The sequence below is a fragment of the Rhamphochromis sp. 'chilingali' genome, assembly GCF_963969265.1.
Source record: "Rhamphochromis sp. 'chilingali' genome assembly, chromosome: 2".
NCBI classification, from domain to species: domain Eukaryota; kingdom Metazoa; phylum Chordata; class Actinopteri; order Cichliformes; family Cichlidae; genus Rhamphochromis; species Rhamphochromis sp. 'chilingali'.
In genome coordinates, this window is record NC_137930.1 from 15,662,758 (window position 1) to 15,687,186 (window position 24,429).

A 24,429-nucleotide genomic window follows, 5' to 3' on the forward strand; every position below is an offset into this window, starting at 1 on the left:
AGTTTCCCTCTTACAGCGTCTCTTTACCTTCTCTGAACAAAGGGCAACCTCGTATTGTCTTTAATGATAAGACTAAATAGATATATGTAAACATGTTTGGTCCTTCTAGTTATCTTCCTCCTGTAAAAAAGCATCTTTAGTTAGACTATTTAGGCTTAAAAAAAACTTGTGGCGCACTAGGACCCTCCAGCTCCGTGTCAGCTGACTATGTAGCCAGTTATATGCGACGCCAGACCGTAGCCCGAAGGTTTTTTTCAGCTTGGGTTGGGAGAAAACGGGTCGACTCGCCGTGTAAGGCCCATGTCTGAAAACCCAAACAGACGTTCACATTTCAGCAGAAAGTCGACTGCACAGCACGGCAAAGCCAGAACAGGTAAAAGCCTTTTTTCCCTATCCAAAATCACTCCGCCTCGTAGGGAGCAGCATTAGTGAGGCGTACGATGACAAGTCCTCTGTCTGAGCTTATGTTATTTCTTTATCCGCAGCAGCAAGATGGAGTGTGAGTGGAAACCAGACGAGCAAGGACTTCAACAAATTTTACAGCTGCTGAAGGAGTCTCAGTCGCCTGATACGTCCACACAGAGATCCGTCCAGCAAGTATCCTTTTTGAGCCAGATATGGATGATATAATCTGTTAGTGATTTAATAACAAAACAGACTCAACAGGCTAACGATAGCTAATACTAGCCTGGGTGGTTACAGTTACAAGCAGGTACGCTCGTGCCTTTTTTTGTCTCGCTTGCACGCGCTACAAACGGAGCAGGTCGTGCTAACATCATTTGACATTAAAAATGCTATAAATTGTCTTGCTTGGTTAATACAATAACCAACGGTAGCTTCTAATTGCTCCTCCTGTACACCTTTACCTTGCATATTGCTTCGGCAGAACATCATAATAAAACATGTCTAAAGCCCCGGTATATCATCTGCAACTTAATCCTCAATTAAAGCTAAGCTTACCGGAAACATGCTACTAATTTAAGTTAACATTCGAATTAGAAATTCTGTGCATAATATAATGATGTAATGGTGATTGTGTTAATTGTGACAGTAGTGTATGCAATGCACGAAATTGCTGGATTTTACTAGTGCAACAGAATCTGAAATCTCCTGTTCTAAAACAGGAGTTAATGGAGTTAATGGAGTGGAATAAGAAGCCATCATTATTCAAGCATTTTCGCTGTGACATTTTACTCTATGTCACTTTTCCAAAGGGTGCCAGGGATTATCAAACAAAACCGTATTAAGGTGACCTCTTCCGGCTAGATTAAATGGCAAGCACTAAAGGGTAGGTTTAACATGTAAGTGCTTTATTAGCTTTACTCTGTAGCTTGGGCACTGTATTGTCACACAACACTGTGCTAGTGTTGTGTGACAATGCAGTTGAGGAGCAATCATCTGCTGCTCAGAGCTGCTGGTCCTTATGTTTTTGTCTGGTTTCATGCAGGTCCTTAATAAATTTCTTATGTAACCCTTCATACAGACTGTCTCATTAACATAGACTAGCTGCTGTTATAGCCCTAAAGATGCCATCTGCCAGTACAGTCATGCCAAATGACACATTTATGACCCCCTTACAAGCATACATCCAGTCCACTCACACACACTGACATACGCTCCCATCATTATGCTGTTAGATTAGACCACTCCTCCTCTTTATATGGGGAGGAGGAAAAAAAACTCTTTTTGGCTTTATTGTTGTTATCAGATTACAGAATGCAGTGATGTTCTTTCAGCCTTTTAACATGCTCTTCGTACATTTGTAACCCTTAACCATTTCTCCCAGAGACTCGAGCAGCTGAATCAGTATCCAGACTTTAACAACTATTTGATATTTGTTTTGACAAAGTTGAAATCAGAAGGTAAGCTGTCCGCCCTTCTCCTTCGCTCTGTCATTTTGTGTCTGTGGTGTGTTCCTAGATCGTCTAATAGCACCTGGGCAGCTGTCGTTTTTATGTAACTGCTTATTGACAGGTCAGCCCGGCTGAGACTTGGGTGACCTGATGGCATCTTTGTTGCAAATGATGTGCCACACAGAATATGGGCCACTCTAATTTTAAAGCTAAATCCTGGCACTGCTCAACTTTTGGCTTGACTGTCTGCACAGCAGATGACCCAAATGTTAAGTGGTGTTAAGACCTTTTCGGTTGCATGACGACCTTAGCTCAGATGCAACAAGCCACAAGTGTTTAAACAAAAAAAATGACCGAATTTATTACTTACCCATTTTAAGCAAACAGTAAAATAGTTTCTGTCCACAATGTTAGTATAAATGTCTGAACATAATTTCTGTAATACTCTGCTTGTGAAAAATGAAAGGAAAGCAATTTAATGTCTGAGTCACCAGCCTTCATTTTGATCACAGCTAGAGTGGAATTTTCACATTTCCTTCCTTGGCCTTTTCTCTCCCAAGATGAACCGACCCGATCCTTGAGCGGGCTGATACTGAAGAACAATGTGAAAGCTCACTATCAGAACTTCCCTAATGGCGTGTCTGATTTCATCAAGAGTGAGTGCCTCCAAAACATCGGAGACTCATCTCCTCTGATTCGGGCCACTGTTGGTAAGTCCCCTCTCTGTCTTCTGATTGTAATGTTGTCCTTAGCATCCATGCATACCTTTTTATGTTTAAATGTTTTCTGTTGTTATGTACGTTGCTTTGTTGTTCCTGTAAATAACTTCCTTATTTGTTTAAACTACATGCTGAAATATAAAACCTACAGCTCACTATATTGGGAACATAATCAGCATTTGCAGACAAAGCAGGGAAATAAATGACAATGAATATTTACACAACACCTTATTATTGGTTGTGATGGTTGTATATTATTTACACTAATTAAACCGATGAAAGGGATTTTTAGGGATATGGTTATGTTTTTAGTAGAAAATGAGTCTGCTTTTCTGTGTTGTTTATATTTCTTTATTTATCTAGTGGGCAGAAATCTATGAAAAAACCCTTAGAAATAAAACTCCTGCAGTTCTCCTCTCTCCATTCTTAACCCCTCCCACCAGATTAGCGTGGACACATAGACTTGCTGTCAAAAGCGTGCTATTGCTGACTTTTGACTTCAGGCACTCAAAGTTTGCTCTCTCAGGTTTTCACCGCTGCTTGGCTAATCTGGCCTAACAGACCTGTAACTGGCTCAAGATTGTGAAGCCTGAAAACAGAGCTTAGAGGCGGTGCAGTTATCTCTCAGACCTTGTCAGTTACAGTATGATTGAAGGCTACTGTGAATTTCTTTTTAATCTATTTCTTTTTAATCCAGTGAGAGCAAAGCCCTACACTGGCTTTAAATGCCTCTAAATAGTCTTCCTTAACTCAATAGGCTACTGTATCAGAATGTTAAAGGCCAGCTTTTAAATGCTGGTTTGGTCTCCCAAGCATTCCCTGCTATTATTGCAGAATCTTGATATTAACATTTGCATAATTAGGGGTCATCCTGCTGTTTAAGCTAACTTGAAGCTATTTATGTGCTGCATTTCTGTTATTTCTATTCACATGGATTATAAACAGAAGCGCTTTATAATATTAAATGTCTGTTTCATTATATCCTGTGCATGATTTTGGTTTAATCAACTAACTCAACCCACTCTGACAACAGGCATCCTCATCACTACAATTGCCTCCAAGGGAGAACTACAAAACTGGCCGGAGCTGTTACCCAAACTCTGCCTGCTGCTGGATTCTGAGGATTATAACACATGTGAAGTGAGGACAAACAAATCAGAAGCTTATAAATTAATTTCTTTTAGGCACTAAGCTGATGTTTGCTGGTGGTGTCACAAATGTGTTGATACGGGTGAAAGATGTGAAAACTATTTCTTAAGGGTTCTACAGATGATGTTTCCTGTAATAATCCACTAACACCGTGTTTCCACAGAAATGTATGTACTAACCCAATTACAAATGAGCAAACTATATATGAACAGGAAATCACTTAGATCATTTCAAAAGTTCTTAAAAATTTAAAATTATCTTGTAACACACTGAACTGAAAATGCATCATACAAATACAATGTGGCTCTAAAATCTTCTGCAGTAATCAAAAATATGAGATTGATTTTAATAAAATGTCTTCTGACGAAACTGACTTGGTTAAGATGGACTCAAATGTTGCAGCTGAGTAGCCATGATGTATTCATGTTTCAGTCACTCTGTAGCACATGAATAGTGCTCCGCAGGAAAGTGTCAAAATTCGACATTTCATTACTAAAAAAAAATCACACAAAGAGTCCCGAACCAGCTTAAAGAATCCAACCTGAAATGCAGTGGGCTCAGCGTTAATATGGCAGCAGCCATTACTTTGCTTGATATGGACATGACGCTAATGTCATTTTGTAATATTATCATCTGCCAATGACTCAGATTTCTTCCTCTTTAATTACCGTGCTTTCAACTCATCAGAAGTTTAACAAAAGCGTGTGTGTGAGTATGAGAATGAGAGGCCGCTTTTTGCCATAGCTGTGTTGGAGATGGGTGGGGAGTGCTGAGATTAAGCGTGCACATATTTCTGACTGTATATTACAGCCCATGTGTGCTGTAATTAAGCATGTTTCCCTGTCTGGGCACACAGACAGTTGTGCGTGTACTGTTTATTTGTTTATTAATTAATTTATTGTGGAAAGAAAAGCTGGCTCAGCTATAAAGCAGCATCTGGATGGTATCCTGCTGGCCAGATGAGCTAAAGACATTCTCACAGCTGGAGCAGCCGCTGCAGACTGCAGATTATTCAGCTCTGACTCAATTATTCTCTCTCTTTTTTTTTTTTTTGATCATCGTCCAAATATGCTTTACTTTTCAAAACGCCGATAACTACATGCTGTCGGGTCATATTTCATCTTTACAGGCCACCATGATCCACTCTGTTTTTTTGTTTTTTTTTTAATATCTTTAATTTTTCTGAATGTTCTGCAGAATAAAACTCAAGTGCTTGTTCTTCTAAATGCTCCATTGCAGCAGCCACGAAAATGACAGTACAGTTGTTTGTTGTGACTGTTAGATCATCTGATTTGTGTAACCATATTCAAGCTCATATAAACTCCCAGGTCATTAGTATTCTGTCAGCTGGATTTGCCCATGACATCAGAATTAATAAATTAAACGGCATGTTAAAGTGTCGTGGTAAATTCAGCTGTGTCTTAGGGCAATAAAAATACATGCTGACAGGATTATTACTTGTCGATGTGATTTAAAGTAATTTAAGGAATAGGTGTGACATAAAAAAAATAAATCTTTGTGTAGCACCGCTGCTAGCCTCCTTTGTAAAGCTTGTTCAGAAGCTGAGATTTAGGTCAGGTAGTTACTGCAGACCATCTTGAAGTGTGTGTGTGTGCGTGTGTGTGTGTGTGTGTGTGTGTGTGCGTGCGTGTGTGCAAGAGGCTTAACACTCAAGCAACCAAATGTAGAAACTCCTTATAAGACCAGCTATGTTTTTTGAAAAGAAGCTTGAGGGTTGGAAAGCTTCTTAATGTTTCTTGTTGAAGATGGTCAAGTTGCTGCACTGTGAATAACTAGGAAGCAAACAAATAATCATTACTATATCTCTTTCCTCCCAAAGCACAACATTTGATGACCTCCCTTCTAACCTTGATGAGTTTTGACACCTCAGTATATATCAATGAAGATGTGGTTTGACAACCATTAGAATAGTTTCCAGGTTTTTCCAAGGTTAGCTGCATCAGAAGAGACCATCCCCACCAACTTCTAGTGCACACCCAGTTATTTTATGTTTATATAAGCAGGCCAAAGTTTGAAATAAAAACCTCAGTGTAGCCAGTCAGAAGAGATGCTGTCATACATATGTCAGGATGTCAGTGGGTAGTTTGAGCTCTCGTTGGCAGAGTTGAGGCCAATTTGAGGATAACTTCAGAGAACCGTGACCCAGAGCAGCATCTAGCTGTGTGTCTGAGGTAAAATACGATTATTTTACTATTTCAACGTCATTGTATATTTAGCTTAGTGCATTTTTTGAGCTACGAACGCAGTTGTTTCCAAATTAAGTGCTCTGAATGGTCAGATCTGTTTATTTCCATGCAAAATATCAGAAAAATCAAGCTTGATTCAGGGGGGGGGGGAATGAAGGTTTAAAATTTGTCCTGTGATATTACGCAGTTGGTTTGAAGGGCTGCATGTAAAAATAGGCAAGTTCAAAAAATATTAACACTAAATATTTGCCCGAATTGTATACATCTGGTGTGTAAAGAGTTTAAGTGTGAGATAGATGGGGGCTATTGGGAAAAGTGAATCAGCTAGTCTAGAGTCCAAGATTTAAATATTGAGCTGAAAATGAGTAAATAAGTACACTTTAAAGGGTCAGTATTTCTTCTTGTTGCTGATGTTGATGTTATTTTTTGTTGCTGTAGTATCTGGCACCTTCTTCACTTTAGGATAGAGCTGTTGGTAGTCTTGATTAGCCATATAGTACTCTTTAAGAACTGAGCATCCACTGCCTCCCCAAAATAATCCACTATTTCTATCAGCATGACTTTGATATCTATTTTGGGAGTATATTTAGTGACTGCCAGTGTACAGTTTCCGATCTGTAATCTACGCTTTGAGAAACGTGTAAATGCATGTTGGCCTTGGGCCATTTGATCAATATATGTTGTGCATTTACAGTATCTGTGCAAGATGATCCTCGTGACTCTCCCAGTGAATCATCCTCCCTCTGATTGCTCAACAGTCCCACGCTGAGACCTAATGTCTGCTGACGCTGTGTATAAAGACAAGCTTCTGTATATGGTGAAACTGCAGCATGCTGTTTTTAGCTTTAAATCATCTGTTCTCAAGTAATGATGTCATAGATTTTTTTTAAGCTTAGTATGAACATAACAAAACGCAGAAAAATCAAAACACATTTGTTTTTGTAACATAAGGAGCTGCTGCCCTACCAGTGAGTCCTGCCTTTTTTGTGGTTTAAGACTAGTGGTTGCTGGAAGAGCTCCTCGTGTCACCACGCTGTGCTCTTCTCTGCATGCTCTATATAAAGAAACAAGCAGGTGTGTCAGATGCCAAGTTTAATGCTGGTGGACGGCTTAATATAGGTTATGGCTATGTTTTGATTAATGGAGGTTGACAAGTGGCTATAACGGTGTTGATACCACTCGAAGGGGAAAACGATCACCTATGATAATGCTCTGCCACCTCAGTGCTCATTTGTAGCATTATTCACATTTCAAGGGCAGGATTCTGAAGGAGCCGTTTAGTCGACTACATGTGTATTATTATTTTTCTTCTTTGCCGTGGCTCACAGCCATCTGCGTGAATTGCATTCTCACAGTGAACGACCTTCAGTAGCAGGACTTGAAAGGAAGATTACACTTTAGATACTTGCATATCATTGAAACACTTGCAGGCCACTCCCATTACTTTGCACTTCTCTCTTGACACACACAAATGCCTGTATTATGTTTTGACGTCACTGTGTGCAGCGCTGGAGCACAGTTGTGCGTAATATGAAATATTTGTTTGGGTTCCCACGCAGGTTCGCAACCAACAATTGCATTATCAGTTAGTCTGGTCATTATTCTTGATTAGTCGTGATGTGTGTTAACATATCATGCCATGCCAGCATTTAAACCCCAGTGATCTTGAATACATATGGATAGGAGGGGGGAAAAGGAAGTCTTTCTTCTAAATAGCTCATTAGTAACCCAGTCATGTTTTTCAACATTAAGATAAATCTGACATTTTGGGGGTTGTCATGAGATTTTTATATCATGGCTTATGTATATGACATCTGTTTACTTTTTTTTTTGTTTGTTTGTTTGGATTTCCAATTCTTAGCTTAAACAGCAGCATGTCTTATACAATTAAAGGAACTGTCTCCTTTCGTCTGTTTCTAGGTGCCATTAGCAGTTCTCTCAATGTCATCTCCAAATTCCAAAAGGAAATTTCCACTGCTGTCTCTGATTACCTGCTGGCATCAAGATTCAGTCTGATGAAAGAAATGCCTTTTTCCCCCCTTCATAAATTTCCTTTGTCCCTTCTTGTTTGTGACCTTGATTTAACCTTAGCCTCCTCGTCTTGTGTCACCCCTGTGGTTCTGAGCATATTTTTCCCCTCTTTTTTTTTTTTTTCTCTTGTGGAGATGGCTCTGTATCTGTCCTCTAAAAGGAATGCCGACATGGGAGTTGTTTCCATAGAAACACATTTCAGACAGCGTTGGTGTCAGTGCTGTGCCGTTTCTTGTATCTGCCTCTCAGGCTGCAATGTTTTTATTTATTTATTTATTTTTGTGAGAGAGACTGAAGTCTGCAGCATATCGTGAGCATGCATACTAACCATCTGTCAAGCAGCTTGTGTGTGTGTGCGTGTGTATGTGTGCGCCAACTGTTTGAAGGTTATTAGAGCAGAAGTGGATGAATCCTATTGAACATCATGGATGAGAAGGTGGAATGTATTATTTAGTGCTTTCACTGTGCAAATACTAGCACTATGATCCTCCATGTCTCATATGTTACAGAGCTTATACACAGTATGTGGATTTATAGAACCAGGGTGATTTTGTTTTGGGCTTGGGTTTAAATATGCGTGATTGTAATATGACTATAGTGTACCATACGGGCAATTTATTTATTTCACTGTGTGGCCTCTTACATTGTACCTGTCATATTTGGCTCTTAAGCATGTAAAGCCTTTGGCTCTTATGCGTGCTTCCGATTGCAGACTTTATTCTTACTATGCAATGAAGCAAATTATGTTATTATACAGTAAATTTTGCCTCAATGTTAGATGAGAATCAGGCAAATAAGACCAGTTCCAAATACGTTTTATTCCTACTGTCTACTTCAGTGTCTCAGTATTTTGGGGTTAACTTCCTGATAAATTAGCAGAAAAATTAAATCTTCCATCATGTCTCTTTCTTTCTCATTGTTTACTTTGCTGTCTTTTCCTTATGCCATTTTTTTTTCTTTGTTTTCAGGGAGCTTTCGGAGCTCTTCAGAAGATCTGCGAGGACTCTGCTGAGATCCTGGACAGTGACATGCTGGACCGTCCTCTGAACATCATGATCCCCAAGTTCTTGCAGTTTTTCAAACACAGCAGTCCTAAGATTAGGTATCATAATACTTCTTTTTTTCCAATTTTGCTGACTGAAGTTGATTTTAAGTTACACTGTCCTTTGAACCTTTCACTTACACATGGATGTTTTATTATTTGAAATGACCTAGTCTGTTACACTCTTTTAGAATGTGCATGGCATTGCATTTAAATTGTCTGTGAATGCTGTTTATTATACCTGTTTAGTGACGGTGCATACTTTTCAGTTAAAACTACTTTAAGCAAATGAAGATGGTTCCTTTCCTCCTCAGTAATTTAAAATTGATGAAAAACTTCTACTGGGACTTACTTGACATTCCAGCTGATATCAGCTGGTGTACCAAAACTGTGACTTTGTGTCTTGCCTGAACTATTCTCCATTTGTTGGATACAATAAAATGTCTAGTCTAAATCTGAATACACAGCCAGTATGTACATTTTCAGTCTGTCTTATGTTTCTTAGAGACGACACACAACGAGTGTCTGTTGCAGTGTAAAACTCCTGTAGAGAGAGAGCTTTCTCATATTTGGAGGTTAGATTGGAGGAGATGGGGCAAATAATAATACAGAGGCTACATTCACAGTGTGCAACATGTGAGGAAAACATGTCGGTGTGACTCTAATGTGGTTGTTACTCTGTTGCAGGTCTCATGCCATCGCCTGCGTCAATCAGTTCATCATCAGCAGGACTCAGGCTCTTATGCTTCACATCGATCCTTTCATTGAGGCAAGTCAGACTCTAATGCTCCTTTATATTATCTATTATGCTTTGTTTTTTTTTTTAAGTGTATCTATATGCAAAACAAATCATTGGCCCCAAAAGAAAGAAACAGAAGCTACTAAAGGGTCACTTCAATAAGGCGAGCTATTCCTCTGACAGTTTGGGATTTACCTCTCCAGTTTGTGGCTTTCTGCAATCAGTCGCCGCATATGCCAAGCCTCATGCAAATTATTGCAAATTATATTATGTTTAGGGCTTGGGAGAAGAGATTAATAATAAGAAAATTGAAGTCAGATATTTGGCAGAGGCTGAAGCACAAAAAAAACTGAATAGTTAGTAGCAATTAATAGTTTAAAAGTGTAATAAATGAACTAAAGCCGTCATAAATCGAACAGCTATGACTTTATGTCCGAAACATTTGTGTACTGTGCTGAAGACAACTCAACTGAAGTCAAGCTGGGGCCTTTCTGTAATGTCAGTTTGTACCGTAAGATGGTGCAGCACCTCAATGTATGTCTTTCTTTGTTATGTCTTTTAAAGATATGGGGTATATATTTAACATTTTGATATAGTAAACTGGACATTTAAAGCAAATGGCTACAGATTATACATACAGCAAATCGCAGAACTGTGTACATTCACAAACCTCTAAAACACTGGTACATTATCTGTAATGTTCTGCATTACTGTATTGACTATTCCCCTCTCAATCATATTTATTCTTATGTTATTGCCAACAGTGGTATTAACTTTAAGCTGTCGCCCTGCCCTCTGTAGAATCTCTTTGCACTGGCAACAGATGATGAGCCAGAAGTGAGGAAGAATGTTTGTAGAGCTCTTGTTATGTTGCTTGAGGTTCGCCTCGATCGTCTCCTGCCACACATGCATAACATCATAGAGGTGAGTGTATTGTAAAGATGAAGAATGACTATATTAACTAAAAGGGAGGCGCCTAAAAGCTGATAATCGGGGAATCGGTGCAGTATTGAAATGGGTTTTCAAGGTTTAGAGAGGTGGTATAGTTCTAGATTCTCCCTGTGTTCTGCAGTGTTTTTTCAATAGCATTTGGGGAAGGCAGGCACCTCAGACAAAATACTACTATGTGAGAGAGCAGGCCAACCTTAGCCTGCACCCGAATGCACACTCCTCCATACAGCTCCCTCTACAGTCTTTGAATTATATTAAGTCAGCATTTCAGATGGTCAAATGTCAAGCTTGACAGAACATTTTTGGATTATATAGTAACATAAATGGACTATCATTTATTTGGCACGTACTATAGTCCATTTAACCATTGAATGGGCATTGCAGCACAAGCCATGTTTACACACACACACACACACACACACACACACACACACACACACACACACACACACACACAGTACCTTTTATACATATACTTAAAACACTTTACCCAAAGCCCTTTTGGCATGCATACCTGAAGAGCCAGGATTGAATCACTTACATTAGTGAGTCAGCTAGTGGAGAAGCCACGACCACCCTAATGTATTCATGTAAAAAGGAAATGGGGGGGGATAACAGTGTGCTCTTCAAAATGAAACTTGCATGTTAGATACCTAAAAATCATGTAGCTTGTTGTTAAATTCAGGGTGTTTTTTCTTTTTTTTCTTTTTTCTTTTTTTTTTTTTTTCTCAATAAACCTCAGGAGTGTGGATAAATATGACATTTTGAAATGGAAAATGTGGATGAACGCTGAGTAAATATGACATATGACATAAACCTCTATTAATAACACAGCAGTAAGCAACTCTGTTGTACTGGAGGTCGTTTTATGTCATTCTGATGAACATGGCCGAATAAAGTAGGGCTGTGTTTTGTTTTGTTTTTTGTTTGTTTGTTTTAATTTATTTTTCCCCCCAATTTTGCAAACATGACTTTGCTGAATAATTATTTGTTTGCCCACTAAATCTATAAAATGATAGTTTCTCATAAAGAGTTATTGCTTACTCTTTATCAGCCCATTTGCTTTTCTCTGATGGGTTTGGTTTAAACAATAGACATGCACGGGTAGCTTTTAGTTGTGTTACTGGCTTCACTTTCTTTACTCATGTATTAAAATACAAACACTTTTTGTGAATTTATCATTTTATTATTTTTATATTCATTATATCATAGTAGTCAGATGTTCAAAAGCACCAAACAAACAAATTAGAAATACTTTTTCTTTCTTCTTCTTCCTTGTGAGTTATTCATTATAGAAGACAAAGTAACCAGTTACAGTTACTCACATCACTGCTTGATTTAGACTCTTGCAAATCTTTGGCCCTTATAAAACATATATGCAACGTGTACTGAACTCATGAACGTTAAAGATGAGGACAATTCACAGGCACGCACTGATGTACTATAATGTTGTGGTTCGTTTTTAGATCAGCTTATACACTTATATTATCTGTGAGGTAAAAATTATTTCCAAAAGCTGTATAGATGTTGATGATCCTGGTACTATAAGAATTTATGTAGTAAGTTTGATATAGATTGTCTGTTCCCCAAATCCTCTTAGAGGCATTGATCAAACATACACCATGGTCATTATAATAAGACAAAAATGAAATGAACTATTCTCTGAACAGAATCATCGTAGTGCGTCGCAGGTTTTAGATTTGGTTGCATTCCTTCCTTTGGGATGAAATATTCAGATTTGTACGTGAAAATGTCTTTGTTTATTTGTATGTTTTGTTTTGTTTTTTAAATTCAGTACATGCTACAGAGGACTCAGGACCATGACGAGAATGTTGCCTTAGAGGCCTGTGAGTTCTGGCTGACACTGGCCGAGCAGCCGGTGTGTAAGGAAGTGCTGTGTGGCCACCTCTCCCAGTAAGAAAATACATACACACACACACACACACACACACACACACACACACACACACACACACACACACACACACACACACACAGAGCCAGATGTAATGTACAGACTTATGCTGGTTTTGAAAGTAGCTGATTCATAGCAGCCTTGGCAGCAAGTCAGCGAAGACCTTGTACTAGGGTGTTATTTTTCCTCACCTCACGGTGGCTGATTAAGAGTTGACCTCAGGTTTAACATCTGTCACCAAATTGTCACATTAAACTGTGTCCACAGCAGGGACCAAATGTGAGTAATTGCCTGTGAGTTCTGCCCTAACCTTGCCCTTTGTTCTCATCATTTTTCCCGCCGCTGCTCCAGGCTCACTCCGGTGCTTGTCAACGGGATGAAGTACTCTGAGATTGACATCATTCTGCTCAAGGTCAGTTTGTACTGCCTAATATGTTTACGTGACGGTACAATGATAAACTGCTCCAGGAGTCAAGCTGACATGCAGTTAAGTTGTTTGTGATGTACAAACAAATTAGAGTTGTATACATTTTACAACACAAAATGCATAGCTAATTTCTGGTTTCAGCTGACTGAACTCTCATGCTAATGCCTACACGCTGAAGAATTTTTATACCATACGTTCATTTTCAGGGAGACATTGAAGAGGATGAGGCCATTCCAGACAACGAGCAAGACATCAGACCACGCTTCCATCGCTCCCGCACTGTTGCCCAACAGCATGAGGGTGATGGAATTGAGGATGAGGAGGATGAAGATGACGAACTAGATGATGATGATACTATCTCTGACTGGAACCTGCGTGAGTTCAGTGCATATCTAAATTGAACTGTCTAGATTGCTCTGTGATGGTTGTTTCAAAATAATTCATAGTGGCTCTTTATCCATGAACTCCACTGAAAGGAGCCCTGCATTGTCTTGTAGTCCAAACGGCTAATAGAGAAGAGGAAGATCTCATTTTTCTTAGGTTTTATGTAACTTTATAATCAGTAGAACAAACATGCCACATCGTGCACCTTTTTAACAGTCCCAAAAAGCAGATGGTGTACTAATTGTCTTCTGCTTGTTTGTATTATGCTTGTTACATCTGTATGATCTTTGTTTCTGTGTATGTGTGTGCTGTTAGGCAAGTGTTCAGCAGCAGCGCTCGACGTGTTGGCCAACGTGTTCAGGGAAGATCTGTTGATGCACATCCTGCCTCTTCTCAAAGAGCTGCTTTTCCATCCAGAGTGGGTAGTTAAAGAGTCTGGAATCCTAGTGCTGGGGGCTATAGCTGAAGGTAAGAAGGGGGAAATGAAGAGAAATTGAAGAGAGGGAGGTCCCTCTTTGAATATAAAATCAGAAGAAGTACCACTTTGAAACAATACTTTTGTTATCCTTTTTCTCCAGGCTGCATCCAAGGAATGATCCCATACCTGCCTGAGCTCATCCCTCATCTCATCCAGTGTTTGTCTGACACAAAAGCCCTGGTGCGTTCTATCACCTGTTGGACACTGAGCCGCTATGCACACTGGGTTGTCAGCCAGCCTCCGGATGTTTACCTGAAGCCTTTAATGACAGAGCTGCTCAAACGCATTTTGGATAGCAACAAGCGTGTGCAGGAGGCTGCTTGCAGGTGAGTGAGATGATAAAGCCATGTCTCTCATTTTACAGCACATTAACTCTGACTTTTTTTCTTTTTTCTTTTTTTTTTTTGCATTTGTGTTTCCCACATATTCCCCTGAAGGATTCAGGTGCATCCAAATTTCAGAGTAGTTACTTTCACACATTGCTTTAACCCCCCATTTTTAATCTTTCCCTGCCAGTGCCTTTGCCACTTTGGAGGAGGAGGCTTGTACAGAGCTGGTGCCCTACCTGGCATTCATCCTGGACACACTGGTGTTTGCTTTCAGCAAGTACCAACATAAAAATCTGCTAATTCTTTATGATGCAATAGGAACACTTGCAGATTCAGTGGGCCACCATCTCAATAAACCGGTATGCAAAACAGAAGCATTTGCTGGATTTCACTTCACATTTCTATGCAAATCTAACATTAATACTGCTGTTGTCATGTACTTATTTTTGTAAAATATCAAAAAAGCTGTATTTGTTTGAATGTAAAATAGAATACATTGGCAGCCATTGTTATCGGTGCATTCAATGTGTGATATGTATTAGGAGTACATCCAGATGTTGATGCCACCCTTGATCCAGAAATGGAACCAACTAAAAGATGAAGACAAAGATCTTTTCCCTTTGTTAGAAGTGAGTTTCTCATGCACACTTAAAGGTGTCAAATTTTTGCATAATATCCATGATTTTTGTATCTAACCCACAATTCCTACCTTCCTCAGTGTCTGTCATCTGTAGCCACAGCACTGCAGAGTGGCTTCCTGCCCTACTGTGAGCCCGTGTACCAACGCTGTGTCAACCTCGTTCAAAAGACCCTTGCTCAGTCCATGGTGAGAATGTCTAGAATGGACAACTTAAAGACTTTCTGTGCATTTTCTATTATCTATTTATTCAAAATGAAAACATTTAAACCTGCTGGAGACTCTGCGTAGTCAAGTGGAACTCGATGTAAAGCAAAACAACAACAAAAATGGTGATTTTTATTGTGTTTTTTTTAAAGTTAACAATCTGTTAGTATTGTTTACAATTTGCTGCACTGGCCCCAAGTGGTAAACAAGGTATTTAGTGGACGTTTAACCACTACCACAGTGGGGTGGATCCATAGATGGAAGCCATATAACTTATTATTTAATATTTATTACTGTTAAATTAAGTCATGTTATATTTTCTAGCTTCATCAGTCCCAACCAGAACAGTATGAGGCCCCTGACAAAGACTTCATGATTGTGGCTTTGGATCTTCTTAGTGGACTGGCAGAAGGATTGGGAGGCACCATTGAGCAGCTGGTGGCTCGTAGCAATATCCTCACCCTCATGTACCAGTGCATGCAGGTAAGGCCCTGTAAAAGTATTTAACATGAAAAAAACAAACAAACGTAAACTGACTTGCATGTCTCACCTTGTGCTCTCTTTTTTTTTCTCTAACTGTTCAGGACAAAATGCCAGAAGTTCGTCAGAGTTCATTTGCTCTGCTAGGGGATCTCACCAAGGCTTGTTTCCAGCATGTCAAACCATGCATCGGTACGTTCGGTGTACTTGACTCTGAAGCACCAGTGACAATAAATTCCAAGTAATTTTCTAAGATATTAATTTTCCTCCTTTCAGCTGATTTCATGCCCATACTGGGTACAAATTTAAACCCAGAGTTAATATCAGTGTGCAACAATGCAACATGGGCAATTGGAGAGATATCTATACAAATGGGTGAGTGCCTTTCTTTTAAGACGATGTACAGTGACACATTTAAAATCTGAATTAACTTAAGTTCTTATACCTACACTCTTAGGGCCTGAAATGCAACCATACATTGCGATGGTGCTGCACCAACTGGTGGAGATCATTAACAGGCCCAATACCCCAAAGACACTACTGGAGAACACAGGTACCACTCGGTGGTAGTGCTGAGCCCGTCAGCCAGCCAGGTTGCCACACACACACACACAAACACAGAGAGAGGGAGGTGTATACACTTATACACACACTCACTCACTCAGGTCCACTTAGCCAGGATTAACTATACTTATTAGACTGTGTGTCTTTCCCTTTTAATTTCAGCCTTTCCCAAGGTATGAGCCTTACTAGTTTTGCTTGTTTCACCAAAGTATGCTGAATATTTCAGGTATTGATTTGCAGCCTGGCACAGTGGCCTGTAAGTTGAAATAAAATTAAAATGAAGCCTTGAGCAAGCCCTGGTGTGAAATTCTTAACACTCTTCAACTGAGCAAACCGTGTAAGAGCCCTGCCTTGGAATGAACTAATGTCGACTGACTTTGCTCTCTGAGGTGAAGTACAATATTGTAATCAAACCAAATGCAAAGCTTACACAGAATTATAGATAGATGACTGCATAGCCTCACATAGTTACTGATCAGCTAAACAACTAATCCCAAATGACACCTAAACTGACTAAAAGTAGGGCACCTAGCTGAGATTATTTTTAGGTTGCACACTCTACTCTTGTTTGAACCAAATGCATTGGAGATTTGAATTGGATGAGTCAAGTGAACATTGCATCAAAATTATGCATGCAAGGGTGAAGTGTGACCTGCCAAAATAAAAGGAAATAAAACTAGGGACTCTATAGATGTGTTCCTGTTTGTTTGCTGTCAGTTTATTTGTTGCTTTTATTTACTGTTCTTTAAATGTGGATGCATATCTGCCAATAGATGTTAAATGTTGTTAAGAATGGCCAATGTTTGATGCAGGATACATGATAATCAATAACCATGTCTTAACAATTGGGCATCATACAACTTCAATTTTTGAAGTATCAGATCATTAACCTTTCCACTAACAGTTTCTTGCATGTTATCGATCTATAAATTGACAACGCCACAGTGAATCAAACCTTAGCAAACATAGCCATGTGTAAATTCCGTTAACATGGATGTTTCCACGAGAGCCAGCGTACCACTGGAACTATTTTTAAACTAGGTCACATAATACCACAGTTTAAGGTGGCTGTAAATTCTCGGCTCGCACAGCGGCACTCTTCAGTTTGCCTCTAATCAGCTGATCCTGCACTGAACTCTACTCTAATGAGCATACCATCTGCTTTCTGCATGTGTCATTGGACTGTTCATAAATGCCTGTTTGTTAATGAGAATGTTGCATAGTTTTGTGTCTTCTTAAACTTAGGTCCTCCCTCCTCTCTGCCTCATAAGAACCTGCTGTGCTGGATACTAGTCTCCCTCCATGTAGTTGGCTTGGAGTAATCTGTCATTTCTTTTCCAAAAGAAAAACAAAACAAAAAACATTTCTGTTTCTTATGAAAATTAACATTTGTGAGTTTAAGGGAGAAATCGCTAAGAGGGGGAAAAAAATCCCACTGAACTGCTCTTGTTTTACGCCATACATGCTACACCTTTTATTAGCATGTGTCTTGGCACGTACAGTTTCATCAAATTGATCAATTTAAATAGCTTTTTTTTTTTTTTTTTTTTTTTTTTTTTTTTTTTTAAATCCATGTAATTCCTGGAAGCAGATGCCATTGTTTGCCTTTTCTATGAATGTCCTGTCAGAGTTGTCAATGTGTTCTCCCTTAAACGTGTTGTATGTCTTTTTTTAGAGTGTCATATTTTTACATTCCTCCCTTTTGACTTGAAGGGGCAGTAATAATCAACGCTAGTGAAATCTTCTGTTTATTATCATACACAGATTCTGTTGATTTCTGTCTCTGAGTTGTTTGTTTTTTCTTTATTTTTTTCTCCTCCCCCTCCTCATTGCTCATGTCTTGGTTGGCGTTTGGTGGTGTGTAACCGTGATTGCGTTACCTTAGCAATAACAATTGGTCGTCTTGGTTACGTTTGTCCTCAAGAGGTGGCACCCATGCTACAGCAGTTTATAAGACCCTGGTGTGTATTATTCAATCTTTTATTTAATTCATCTTCTCTCTGCTTTCCTCTGATCTTCTCGTCTGTCGCCTGTTCTTCCCTTTTTCTCCCCTGTAGCTCTCCTCCTCTTCCCCTTCTCACTCTCCTTTCTCAAAAGCGTTTTGGGTTTTTTTTTTTTTTCTTTTCAGTTTTTTTGGTTTTTTGTTTGTTTTTTTTCCTATCAGTTTGTAATCATTGCCAACCGTGTGACTAACCCTGTCCTCTTTTAGGTCCTACTTGTGATTTGTTTTTGCCTCAGTAGCACCTTCATGTGTTTTTTATACATTAATTTGTTTAATTTCTAGTTTTTTTTGTCATTGTAAACTGTCGCTAACAACCTAAAAGATGCATGGGATCAGATTTTTCTTTTTTTTGTCACATGCCTGCTGGTTCAACAACAGAGAAAGGATGCAGTCTTTTAATGAGAAAGAGCATTCTTAAATTCCTTTCTCATTTAGTAGTCACCCAGCTGCATGTGCCTGTCCCAAAACGACCCCAAACCTTCTTTAGTAGATCTTCGAAAACAAAACAAAAAAGTAATGTTATATTCAAGGTGCTATAGATGAGGTTTTGCTGAACACACTGCTCAAAGACATCAGTGAAGATATTAGAAGAGTTTCTGAGTTTTAAATATTTTAAAATGCTTGATTTGTTTTACTTGAATCTCTTTTGTGTGCATGCTTCATGTGTTGTAAATCGGGAAACAATTTCATATTTAGATAAATGTGCAAAGTGATCAAAAAGTTCTGTGGCTTTAAAAAAAACCAAACAAATCATGGCAAACTTGACCAATCGCCTCTTTAGCATTGCTTCCTAGTGCACCTCTAGAAAGCTTTCAAGAGCTGCTGATCCTTTAAATCATTCCGTTTATGCTCTTTTTTCTTTTCTTTTTTCACTTGCACACGTGCAATGACTCACAGATCTCCTTGGTGAAATGAAAAAAGTAGGGAAAGTTATTTTTTTTAAAGAGATATATTTCAGTCATTATCAATTTCTTTTTAAACTCTTCCTGATCAGTCTGAGTGGAGAACCAACAGGCTTACAAAGGTTTTAAGCATCATTGCAACAGTTCCCAGGGACTTATGTGTATGGCAGCTGCACCGCGCTTCACTTTACCATACATTACTGTGCAAATGTCAGGAAAATATGCTAGCATTGATTAAAAGTGCAGGTTTGGAGGTGTCAGCAGTGTTACTGGAAGCAGTTCAGAGGCATACGAGGAGAAAACACTGAAGTTGAACCTTGATCAGATGCAAATTGGGAGTGGCTCTTCATTTTTGTGGGTTAGTTGTTGCAGGACATTTTGATCACATTTGAAAAATGTAATTTGTCTTTAGAGTATATGAAGAAAAGGATTGATAATGAAAACACATTTGTGTCAAAGGAGGTAATTGGCTTCATTCAAAGTTGGTATTATAAACATGCATGTCAGTTTAGTAACATGTACTGAATGCATTCGAGTTTCTGTACTAGTTATTCATAGTTGCAGATTTATGCTGGTTTCTGTTGTTGCTCAAGTATTCTTAAGATAAGCGTGGTGTTAAATGTGGCCGTCCCTGTTGTCAGGTGCACCTGTCTGCGAAATATAAGGGACAACGAGGAGAAGGATTCCGCATTCAGAGGAATTTGCACTATGATTAGTGTAAATCCAGGAGGTGTAGTGCAGGTGAGATGCAGTAGAGAGATGACTGTGTGGCCACTTTGTTTTTAATAACTCTGGAAGCTGAAGCATCGCCTTATTTATTTTCTCTGGAACAGGATTTTATATTCTTCTGTGATGCAGTGGCTTCCTGGGTCAATCCAAAGGATGACCTCAGAGACATGTTCTACAAGGTAAAAGCTGAAAAACACTAACAATAAAAATCGCTGAATAAATTCTGTCAGTTTTGCCTGGTTTCAGAGTTTGCACTCAGGCTTTAACCCATTTATTGCTTATCAACAGTTATTGCTGCTCCCTAGTGACCAAATTCAGGAATGGCAGCTTTTGCAGTTGACCCTTTAAAATGCACAGGATTTATTTTGAAAAGCACTCCTCAGTATAAACATCTCGTGGTGTTTAATTTCAGATCCTTCATGGGTTTAAGAACCAGGTGGGAGACGACAACTGGAGACGCTTCGCAGATCAGTTTCCAATGCCACTGAAGGAACGGTTGGCAACCTTTTATGGGGTGTAACTGTTTCCACAGCACGTGCCTCATCGTTGGGGTTGGTACCACTCTGAAAATAATTTTTATTATTTAACCCAAAATGTTGTATTCTAATCAGGGTTTTCTCTATATACAGGTCATTCACTATGGGAGACAATATCGGGAACCATCCCAGGGAGCATGTTACCCTTTACTGGGGGGAAGGATCTGCCTGCTGAGGGAAGGGGAAGGGGTGCTGACCCCCCTCCTTGACCTGGTGGATGGGGTGGGAGGGAGATGATAGCTACAGTTCTCAGTGCCCCTATGCACAGACAAAGGGGCAAAAGGGACTGGCAGGACAACCTTATCACTGGAGGAAAATTCATCTAATATCTGAATCAGAAGTTGTAGTTTGTTGGGGGGGGGTTTTTGTTGTTGTTTTTTTGGTTTTTTTTTTTTTTTGCTTTTTCCTCTCCATTTATTCTCCAAACATCTTGTTTTCTGGACTACTGAGAAGAAATGAATGTGGAAAAAATTGAGAAATCTTTACAAAACCCTGTACTTTTTGTTAGACAAGGAGAAATGTAGGTCTTCTGCTCAGATATGCGTTTATAAGAGTAAACGAGAAGTATTATGAAGTAAAGCTGAAGGTTCTTTGAGACACATTTCCTGTAAGTACAGAGATGGTTTAAAGTTCCTACAGAAAAAGCTGTTTTGTCACAAGGGAGCACATAGTTTTTGTTTTTTAAATGAGCAGCTTTTCTGAAAATGGGTAGCATGTGTATATCATTGTGGAAAAGCTGTAGTGAAATGTGTTGACAGCTGTTGTTGAGCTTTGATAAGGTTCTTTTTTTTGGGTCTTGTATTTACAGTACTCATGTTTTCTTCTACTGGAGATTTACGGCAATCAGCTGTAATGTAGCATGACGGGCTTTACACACACTGACTTAGAAAAATGTGTAAAATCTTGGCTGTGGCGTGATGTCCGAGTGAATCATTGTTTGGTCTTGTGGCGTGAATGTGACATGGACATCTATCTGCAGGCATATCAAAGCTTTAGATGCTTACTTTATCCTTTTATATTGTCTGAGCCTCGGAAAGGACAAATGAAGGAGAAGCATGCAGGATAACAAGATCCTGTTTGCTGATTATTGTGTCATTGTGTTTTGGACGTAAATGTCACAATGGCACAAATACTGTCTCAGTGATTTGTTTTTTTTGCTTTTTTGCTTTTGCTTTTTTTTGTGACTTTGGTTGTCAGAACCATATAAACCATCAAATCAATGTTAACTATGTTAATTTCTCAATGTACTGATGTTTTTGTTATTGGTTGTTGGAATTTTTGTGCTAAAAGCATGATCTTGAGGATGACTTTCTAATGTTTTGGGTGGTTGTCACTGTGGGGTACTTTCATCTTTTGCATGTTGGTGGCCCCTTACACCCCAACTTAAAGTGGGAAGGTTGCAGGAGCTTCAATCAAGTTTTGGTTTTATTTATTTTTTTTATATAGCAACCATTTATGTTCAGCATCACTGTGACTTTTAAAGACTTCACAGTAATCTTGCTAGAGTGTTCTCTTCTTCACCTTTCACCTATAGTTGGATATGTAGATTTTAAATACTGTGAAATTACATGTTGTCTTCTTGTGTTGCAGTGTTATTATTATTATTATTATTTTTAAATCTATATGTTTAAGTTGCAGATGGCCTGAATGTATTCCATGATGGATTTTTATTTTATTTTTTTTTATATTATTGTTTTGTTTAATTTTAATTTTTTACGCCCATCCATTCTTCCTCTGCTGGCCAGAGTAATAATTGCAGTATTTAAATCCTTTGTGATGCACCTAAAATGTACTTACTTACTTACCTACTTACTTAGCAAGTGCTTAAAATGAATGATGTAGCCAAACACTTTAGAATATGACCTGACAGGTCATTGAGCATTGCTGCTAAAATGTGTGGACCTTAATGCATTAAGCATCTTGATCCAATTGGGATATTAGAGTGTAGAAGTAGTTTAATGTGTTAGCTCAACTGCCACATTAAGAAATGTATTACTAATCTTAGATTAAACATTTTTTGAGGACATACACGGTGAATGCAGGTTATAATGCATCATGGAATACAGAGGCAAATACTCGTATGTGTCACATCATTATGTGTTTAGAAGTGATTTTTGTCTTGTCACATTCCAGCTTGCGGCTTGCAAAAATATGAAGTAATCGCAGCTTGACGGGGTGGATGTGCACACACTTCTGTTCTTTCTTCAAAAGATAGTAGTTCTACAAAACACACAACAATCCCAATTACTACTGTGCTATAATTTTGACGTAACTGCTGCTATACATTGTACTTGTTTCACTATATGAATATGTTTTTGTGTTTACCTCAGGTTGTGTGTGTGTGTGTGTGTGTGTGTGTGTGTGTGTGTTTCTGTGTTTGTGTGTGTGTGTGTGTGTGTGTTTCTGTGTTTGTGTTTCTATTTGTTTTGGGGTTTTTTTTTGTTTGTTTGTTTTTTTTAATCGATTTCCTCATGTCTCCACCTTTCCACATCTCTTCAAACAAGAAAGATTGGTTTAAAAAGCCACCCATCATCAGTGGGTGTTACTTCACATTAGCATTAATACATACAACACTGCTAGCTGAACAGTGGGATTACAGTTGGAAACCAGGAAGTAGGAACGATTCCTACTTCTACATCCTTATTGTCAAACGTGATTGTTATCAGGCTTAGGTAAATGGTGTAATCTCTGCACAATGCCTTTAATGCAAATACTTTGAGGATTTTTGCTGGGGTTTTGCAATAGAAGTACAGTACACTGTATGTAGAGATGCAGGTGAAAGCTGATTTAAAAGCAATTGCATATGTTGACAACTCTGCAAATATAGGTTTGACTTTATGAAGCTTTATTGAAAAATTTGTATTTTATAAAGCACCCATCAATATTAAGGAATGTCTAGTCAAGGAGCTCTAGTAGTCTAGTTTAATTAGCCTTTAAACTTGATTAGATTATCTGCCTTCATCCTTTTGCTAATGAAAGTGAAAACATCATTCTCATAGACATGTTTTGATTTTTCTTTTTTTTTTTTTTATAAGCTGCTGAATTTTAAAAATAAGTAATACTTTTGGGGCCACCAAATATTTTGGATCATGCAAAGACTCTATATTGTACTGTAGTAATTTTGTAATATTTGTAAGATGATATAGTGGGTGTGACTGGTTACCATAGCTTGAATCTGTACATTGTTCCAATAAATTGTTTACATTATTGTGGGCCTTTATCATGTATTTTCTCCAAGTCTTTTTTTTTTTTTTTTTTTGGCAATGTCACTGGTACTTTATCAGGCTTTGTGAAATTGGAATTACACAAATAGCAGACTCTGTCCACTGTGCCGACTGTAAATGGGCCTTTAAATACAATGTTTATTTATTTATAAAGCACTTTAAAACAGCCACAGCAGATGTAAAGTGGTTGTACACAAAAGTGAATAAGTAGAGTGAAAGCAATCATTTACAAAAACAACTATCGTACAACAAAAACAAGTAAGATCAATGTCTCACACTGGGTCGAAGGCCAGGCAGCATACAGGTGTTTAAGACAAGATTTAAAAATTAACAATGTAACTGTCTAACGTGGAAAGACGATTTATTCCAAAACCTAGATGCTTGTTGCCCAACAGATGATTAGTTGCAAAACCTTGAAAAGTGGCATACTGCTAAATCTATAAATCAGTTTAAATAAATGTAAAGGCTTATTCATAGACTTGGTGTTGGAAGACCTTTTCTTATGCTTTAAATAAACCACAACCGTAACAAGAGTATTTGCTTTTGCAATATTGGTAGAACGTGTGTTGACTAAACAATCCCACTGGGAAAGGACGTTTAAACGGGTATGAATAATCTTTACCCACTAGTGCACAACAAATCGGCACATAGATTTATTAAACAGGGAGACATATCTGTAGATGCTGAATTCATAAGTAATGCTAACTAAAACAAACAGTGATATAGCTAATAATATCTTACTATTTATTTTTATATACTATTATTTTCACATAGCTGCGTTATGGTTTATCTGTATTTCAGTAAATCTCGGCCTTCTATGTGGGGAATTTTCGTAAAGCATGTGAAGGCAGCATTTCATCCGGCGACTGTAGTGTCTCTCTTCGCCATTGATAGCGCTGTTTCACCCACTGAACGTCTACATTT

General features: G+C 38.5%; 1 protein-coding gene across 2 annotated transcripts; it reads left to right on the forward strand.

Annotated features, from left to right (window-relative positions):
• The first annotated feature begins 108 nt into the window (after positions 1-108).
• Positions 109-23,487, forward strand: tnpo1 (transportin 1). Of its 2 annotated transcripts, XM_080863028.1 has the most exons (25): positions 111-373; positions 486-597; positions 1,787-1,862; positions 2,414-2,563; positions 3,606-3,712; positions 8,928-9,061; positions 9,689-9,770; positions 10,542-10,664; positions 12,487-12,605; positions 12,958-13,018; positions 13,240-13,408; positions 13,733-13,885; positions 13,996-14,221; positions 14,412-14,583; positions 14,767-14,853; positions 14,943-15,050; positions 15,393-15,551; positions 15,653-15,740; positions 15,825-15,923; positions 16,006-16,101; positions 17,998-18,073; positions 19,658-19,757; positions 19,850-19,924; positions 20,158-20,296; positions 20,375-23,487. In XM_080863028.1, the coding sequence occupies exons 2-24, from the start codon at positions 493-495 to the stop codon at positions 20,263-20,265; spliced, it is 2,673 nt and encodes an 890-aa protein (XP_080719154.1). In that variant the 5' UTR covers positions 111-373; positions 486-492; the 3' UTR covers positions 20,266-20,296; positions 20,375-23,487. The 2 variants fall into 2 exon arrangements, 1 of the variants encoding a protein (XP_080719154.1); XR_013969324.1 differs by lacking the exons at positions 17,998-18,073; positions 20,158-20,296; positions 20,375-23,487 and having other exon boundaries at positions 109-373.
• Positions 23,488-24,429: the final 942 nt, after the last annotated feature.

What these genes read in the sequence shown, in the direction of transcription:
- tnpo1 (XM_080863028.1), top strand. Translation starts at nt 493, where the DNA reads ATGGAGTGTGAGTGGAAACCAGACGAGCAAGGACTTCAACAAATTTTA. An exon ending in GCTGGGGGCTATAGCTGAAG is followed by an intron (nt 13,886 to 13,995) that starts GTAAGAAGGGGG and finishes CTTTTTCTCCAG; the next exon opens with GCTGCATCCAAGGAATGATC. An exon ending in CAGCAGTTTATAAGACCCTG is followed by an intron (nt 18,074 to 19,657) that starts GTGTGTATTATT and finishes CCCTGTTGTCAG; the next exon opens with GTGCACCTGTCTGCGAAATA.